At 27.8% G+C, this 7602-nt stretch overlaps 1 protein-coding gene across 1 annotated transcript; it reads right to left on the bottom strand.

Annotated features, from left to right (window-relative positions):
• Positions 1–2563: 2563 nt before the first annotated feature.
• On the bottom strand, positions 2564–6890 carry LOC100169429 (transmembrane 9 superfamily member 3). Its single transcript, XM_001950023.5, has 11 exons — positions 6521–6890; positions 5976–6171; positions 5790–5912; positions 5262–5500; positions 5045–5176; positions 4822–4988; positions 4530–4755; positions 4265–4473; positions 4037–4183; positions 3891–3974; positions 2564–3071 (listed from the first exon to the last, which is right to left on the bottom strand). The coding sequence occupies exons 1-11, from the start codon at positions 6620–6622 to the stop codon at positions 2927–2929; spliced, it is 1770 nt and encodes a 589-aa protein (XP_001950058.1). The 5' UTR covers positions 6623–6890; the 3' UTR covers positions 2564–2926.
• Positions 6891–7602: the final 712 nt, after the last annotated feature.

Below are 7602 nucleotides of genomic sequence, written 5' to 3'. Positions count from 1 at the left end.
GTATTTACGGGGAGATCCATGGGGACTCCACAACCGCACATCCGCACAAGGTGCTCATCAAATTTTCGTTCGGCAAAACAAATGTTGTGTACTTTACTTTAGCGTTTGAGTGAATTGACCTCTTATCAAACACGAGGGCAACAACATTTATCTGTGTTTGACACGCTGGTTTTTCCGATATTTTAATTTTTATACGAGTTATGAGCGTTTTAAATAGTGCAATATATCACATATTTGTGAGTAAGTTACCTAATCACTTAAAATTATTAAAATAACGTAAAAAACCAACGCACTATACATTGTACAACAATAAAAAATATTACGCTGAACACGTTTCTTGGCGCCAGTCTTACTTAATCGAAATGCGAATGTAAATTATTTAAATTCAGATTTACTAAGTTTGGTAAACCTATCTTAAACCGTGTGTAAATGTAAAAGGACATATTTGGTCAAATGATACGTAGAAATAAACTTGAGTAGGTACTGAATTTAATTTATGAACTACTGAAATTTGAAATAATATACTATTTATATTTTAAATAGTGATAATCGTTCCATAGACATGACGTTACGACAATGAATAAAATATACCCTCTCCAGACTCCTTGTATTTAATGTACCTATTTTACATTTTTACGTTTAATGAACGTTAAACGATTTAGGCTCATTTGTATGTAGGTACTTTTTGTCAATCCTACCGATGGACCTGTTCATTTGAAAAGACTTCTGAAAACTGATTTGAGTTCGTTAATATGTCTACTTGAGATCGATAAGGTCATATTTTAAGGGGCGATTGCAAGCTCCGCCAGAATACCGGTTAGATAAAAAGGTAATGAAAAGGTCTAATGTAAACTCCGCCAGTTTTATTTTCTTACCTGGAATGGGTATATGGAAACTCCGCTTATATAAAACTAAATAATATTTCTCTAGTAAGTAAACTCAAAAATTCAAATAATTTACAACATAAAATATATGATTATATGAATATACACAAAATTATGTTATCAAGAAAAAGAACAGAAATGTTTGTATTTTTGTATTGGATTATTTTTATTTTATATTGACACAGTAATATTTACGTATAAACGAAAAATATCAAAATGTTTTTAACTTGATAGATTTTTTTAAACTCAACTGAGAAAAGCTAAGTTATTTCAACTGTAAATTAAACTAGTTAAATTCATAAGTTGATTAGAAAATAACTAACTAGTTAATGTCCACCTTTAAACATTTCTAATTAGTGCTTGTTTAAGTATTTGATTTTTTTCGGAAACTTATTATTAATGTAATTTTTACAGAAAATATATTAAAATGAATGCGTTTAAAATATCATTTAATTTTAGATCGTTCATCACACATCCAACGTAAATTAACTGACTGGAAAGTTCAAAGTACCATAAATAACAACATATAAACTTAGATTATCATGATTAAAGTAATACCATTGAGTATACTCAATGGTAATACCTAACTAATAATAATATATCAATTATTGACTATTGAGATTAGAGAATACCAAATAGACAATAGTTAATATTAAGTCAAATAACTAATAAGGTAAATTAATGAAGTAGGGTATAGCACTAAATTTAAATAAAATTAACAATACATAATATTTATATATATTATATATATTATGTCGGGTTGCACAAATCATTTAATGAATCAATAGTGAGATTGCACTAAACAAGATTTAGTGGCCCACGATTGGTCTATTAAATTTTTATTGAACCATCAAACTTAATAAATTGTTTATGCAACCCAGCACTAGTATATTAATATTTAAATAGAAATCAAGGGAATGGACCTAGGTTTTGTGGTAGTATTGAAATAAAATTTTTCTATACCAAACGGCAAGCAGCATAATATAGTATAAGGATAACCAAGATTCAATCTAAACTAAAAAGAAGACGCTGTGGTACATAGTCTGTTCTATACATAGAATATAGTACGCTATCCAGGTAAACAAAACTACGTAAATGGTCAATAAAATTTGCTGTTCTACGTGTGGTGCTCATGTAGTTCTAAATGTTTTTTTTACAAAAATAGTTTTGCATGAATCAAAAATTTAAAAACAGTGTCTAAGAATTGTTGTAAAATCGTAAAATAGTTGGTTTATAGAGGAGAACTTTATCTGTGTTGAGTCTTTTTAAATTTTCAATAAATTAATTAACTAATTTATATTAATTTACTGAAAAATACAAAAAAAAACCTTAACTTTATAAAATAATTATTTGATCATACAAAATCAAGCCATAATTAACATAGATAATAATCTCCTCTATTTATCTATAAACATTTTGTCATTTTATTACAGCTACTACAACTACAATATTTAATATTCATTCACATAAACCATGTTTTTACACTTAAAATTACAGGTAGATATTGTCCTCTTAATTAAGCACAATAAATAGAAATTTTAAATGAATAATATTATAATTTTTTATGTTACGTTTAAATAACTAAGTTTAATTTATTAACCAGTTGTAAGAGTATAGTTAACGTATAGGTCAGTGTACAGACATAAAAAATTGAATGTACAAAATAATATTCACATTTAAAAAAAATAACTGATAAGTGTTTATCTATTAAATGTATATGTACAGGTGGATATTCAATAGAGATATACAAAATTATGTATACATAACATACAATTATATATTAATGTTTGATTATTTGTTAACATAAATGGATAAGGATCGACTATGTTTATATTATGCTGAAAATTACGATACACATACTATATACACCATGTATACTAATTTTATTCCATACAGAATAACAATTTTATAAAAGAAAAAATAATACAATTCAAATATTAAAATAATAATATAATATGAGTACTCTACAATTTTTAAACTTACATAATGTAAAAACATTGTTACAGTTGTGATTAAACAGATGGTGATTATTATGTTGATGATCAATCAATCTTGACAGTAGTGTAAATTTTGCGCACAAAAGCATGAGCACCAATGTAACCCACAGTACCACACATGATTCCTAAAGCAATGCTGAATAATGCCATGTAACCAAAATAGAATGCAGTTTGAAAAAGTCCATACATTCTGAAATATTAAATACAAGGGTTATGAGGGTTTTACAACACACACTTAATTATAATATTTATACTTAAATTAATATCAAGATAAAACCACAGTAATGAAAATAGTTGTCTTTATTCAACATACCGCAAAAGGTATTAAAAACCATTTTTTGTATATCACTGATTATGATAATATGGTACAAATACAGACTAACAAATACTAATCTTTGTTCAAGGTTCAAATGAATTATATACCATGACTTATTTTAAACATTATTATAAACAACATTCACCATGTAAAACTAGAAACTTTATTTTTATATTTTGATTTTAAGAAAGTTAATTATTTTAAAAATAATTCTTCAATCAAATTATTCATGTTTTCTTTTTTATATAGCTTATACTATTATAATGCCTGCTGGTACAAATAGAGTATATATAATAACAAATAATAACAAATAAAAAACAATTTAAAAATAACAATACAAAACTTAACCGCATACCCCTAAAGTTTTGATATAATTAGTTCAAAGTTAACTGAAGTAGATAATAATACAACTAAGAGCACATTTTAAATATATCAAATATAATTTTAAAAATGAGTAGTGTAATGAGATATTTTATGGCTTAAGCCCACTGAAATCAATGTTCTTTAAATAGCAATAAATCGTGTTTTTGTTAAAAAAAAAAAAAAACCTATACATCATATAAAAAGTGAGCCTTCAGATTATAACTTTTTTCTATGTTAGATTATAGTATAATTTAAATCCTTGTGGTTTATCTTGAATATGTATTATAAAGTTTTAATTAATAATGTGCTTATAAATATGCAATAACTTACTTTGTTTTAAACATAAAGTAATAAAATGAATACAGATAAACGTAAAATGCAGTTGATGCTGCTGCTGCAAAACTTGTCCATTGCCTGCAATGAGAATAAACAATTTGTAACTGTAATAAAAATAATAATTGGTAATACAAACTTACCATCTATAATCTTCAGCATTAAGTAGAAAATAAGTACATACAATTGTGACACAAACAGTTACCACCATAAGTATCAAAACAACTAGCAGCATAAATCCATAAACATAATATATTTTGTATGCCCAAAATGAAGTAAATATAAAATACCTAAAATTAGATATTCCAAAATGTAGTTTAATATCACATTAATAATTAATATGAATACTATTATTATTTATTTTAACATACATTTCAATAAATATTGATCCAAAGGGCAGTATTCCGCCAAGCATTGTGATTATTAAAGGTTCCATAAACCATTTTTTCTCTGGTATAGGTCTTGGTACAGCATTTACTCTGCAAGGGTAATCTGGTTGCCCAGACAAATTTCGACCTAGCAAAGTTCCAACCAATGTAAGAGGTAATATCACAAAAACACATATACAGGCTACTGCGACCTAAAAATCATTGTTATTAGTAAAATAATTCAAAATATGTAATAATCATTACTTACCATTGAACCAAATGGAATGGCACGAGATGCATGATAATAGATTGCAATAAAATTAATAAGGAATGCCATGCCACAAACAAGTGAAGGTAATAAAAATGCAGATAACAACATCTGTCTAATCCAAATACGTCCACCCATCTTAGCATATAAGGCTCCACCAAAATAACCATTAACAGGAGAAGTTACAGCATACACAAATATTGATGTACCCAATAACGATCCTCGTCTAATCAACAATTTCAATAATTCAAAAATTAAAAATAAAATTTATAAGAGAATATTATGTTTTTACTCTGTATATAAATCTCCAATTATTGTAAATGTTATAACTACGAGAGTGACTAGAGTGATGTGGTGACCACATCCAATAATGGCAGAGAAAAGCATAGGATAAGATGCTGGACGGAAAACATCGCCATGAACTTGCTTCCATCCATATTCGTCACCCAAATCCTTGTCCTAATATTTCAAATATTAAAATATGTAAGTTAAATTAAAAATATATTATTAAATACCATAGCATCAACTTCTTCGTCTTGACTGTAACGAGCATAATCTTTTCGCACAGTTCGCAATAAAATCATAGATACTAATCCAACTAAAAATATAACCATCATAAAACTGTTGAAAATACTAAACCAATGTATCTGAAATAAAGTATGCATCAAATTAATTAATAGATTATATTTATAACAAATAATTTGTACATAATTGTTATTATTATTGACTTACTCTGTGCTGGAAGAATTTAGGATCCAAATATTTATTGAAACGATCTTTATAAATAATAGGAGATGATTTCCAATTAATTTCATAAGTAAATTCAATATTAGTATTAACTTTAAGTTCAACTTTAGTCTCTGAAGTCAAATTTACATCAACAATATGATGATCATTAAAGCCAATATCAAATTTTTTGTGTGTCCATATATAATATTTGTTATTAGTTTCATCTAGTTCTCCAACAATCCCTAAGTTCCAAATACATAAATTTAATAAAATCAAAATAACAGTAAAAGCTTATATAGGTACTTCGTTCCACAAGAGAAGGAACTCTTTTCACAATTTAACTGACGGTGTTTAACGACTTGGGTCACTATTTCCCTTAATCAAACATAGGTTGTAATTGTAGTCCTATACAACACTGCCGACCGGAATGTTTAGGCGAAAGAAATAGTGCTCCAGGTCGTAAAATGCCGTCAGTTACATTGCAAAACGAGTTCTTTCTCTCGTAGAACGGAGTATATAAATATAATTTACCCCAAATCGGAAGATCGTCAATATACATTTGATACCAGTAGTGATTTCGTACGGCATATATAAATGCTTTTAATTTGTTATCATCCAAGTTTACTTGACAGAATGGTACTTTAGATATGTCCTCTATTTAAATGACAAAAATGAATAAATTATTTGGGAACTATTGGATTTAAAAACTATCAGTACCTTTAAAACGCATTTCCAGTCCACTGTGTATAAGCTCAACACCCTGTAAAGCTTCACCGAGTGTTTCATGATAATGACTAATTGAATCTTTAGGGCCCGCACAAAACGGCAAACTAAAGTAAGTATATGTTTCTTGTCGATTATGATATGGACCGACAGTGTTCATCCACAATACCACCTCCTCATTACTTTTATACTGAAATATAATATTATAAAATTAACTACCTAAATTAAACTTATCAATTTTTAACTTTGGTATCAATTATTAATTGACCTATTTTAAAGATAAGTTAATTCAATTTTAGATTTTGTAGTTCCAGATAATGAGGTATTATTCCAGAATATGTAAATAAACATCATCAATTAATACAAACATCTCATTACACACTCATAAAAATTGACTCATAGTCAGCCACATCACCAAATCACTAGGTGTATCCATCCACCACATCAATACACAATACACACAATATACAACAAAATTAACCCAACACTGAATTATAGAAGTAACGAGAGACTATCATAAATAATACAAATATTCGTACCAAATGATTGTGTTCGTCGCCATTAACAAGACACGTCAAGTGTATGACCAAAAACGAGACGAAAACTTTGAGATAATCCATCGCAAACCGTTTGGTGTTCATCTCAGTGGATCATCTTTGTTACACCTTAAATGAATGAGTTCATAATGTTGTACTTTGTATATATTAAAAAAAAACTAATATTGTTAAGCTTATTACATCGGCCAATAAAAAACATAAAAATTAAAAACTACTGCCGTTTCGGAATTCGGAACGTCAATATTTTTGCTAACGTTCAGATTATTTAATATTTAATATTTTTTTATCTCGTTTCCGGACCGACCGATGATGTTATTGATGATACGTATTCGTTGAACATGATAGCAACATGTACTGTGATTCGCCTTTCAATAATACAACTCTGGAAACATAAAATTAACCTTAGCTTGGCATTCCTTATTTCATTCTACTGTTTCTGCCAACATAACGGAGAGAGAAACGATGGTTCTCACCATGAACTAAGATAATATTATCTTCATGGTGTCCATTCTGATTTCGTGGTACGATGTACAGATAATTGATAAGATGCAATTATGACATCTAGCGGCTAATAATGGTACGAATTATGTTAGCTTACAGATTTTTGTCTTATGCCGTATCCATATTATGTATCATCTATGGTTTTATGCGGTCGTGTATAGGTGTCTCGCCGTGTTTACTCCAGTCTGCAAATATAAACATTTTTTTTTCTGCTACTATGAGTAATTTCATTATTTTTTATGTTATAGTACCTAAACCTAATTAAATATTAAGTGATTTTTTTTTCGATTTCACTAAGTTTACAATCTCAAAAACAAATATTTTTATACTGTAGAATAATATTATGATAGGATCATGCGATAGTAGGTCTCTTATAATGAGTTCAGCATAGGTACGTCTTGATTCTTCAGGTTTCTGTAAGCTATTCTCGTATAGACTGGTTCAAATATTATCATTTTAATAATAAGTTCCGCTAGGTAAAAATGTGGGTGGAATTAAGTCAAAGGTCTTCATTATAATATATAGACATTTATTCCCACTTTTTTTCTCACTGTTTGTAAAAA

Source organism: Acyrthosiphon pisum, chromosome A2 (assembly GCF_005508785.2).
Source record: "Acyrthosiphon pisum isolate AL4f chromosome A2, pea_aphid_22Mar2018_4r6ur, whole genome shotgun sequence".
NCBI classification, from domain to species: domain Eukaryota; kingdom Metazoa; phylum Arthropoda; class Insecta; order Hemiptera; family Aphididae; genus Acyrthosiphon; species Acyrthosiphon pisum.
The sequence above is the reverse complement of the archived record's forward strand: the minus strand, read 5'-3'. Positions and strand labels throughout refer to the sequence as shown.

Excerpts from the sequence above, each read along its gene's own strand:
- LOC100169429 (XM_001950023.5), bottom strand. The coding sequence starts at position 6,622 with ATGAACACCAAACGGTTTGCGATGGATTATCTCAAAGTTTTCGTCTCG. Across the intron at positions 6,172-6,520 it reads GCGACGAACACAATCATTTG|TATAAAAGTAATGAGGAGGT; the intron begins GTACGAATATTT and ends ATTATATTTCAG. Across the intron at positions 4,474-4,529 it reads CCATTCCATTTGGTTCAATG|GTCGCAGTAGCCTGTATATG; the intron begins GTAAGTAATGAT and ends AATGATTTTTAG.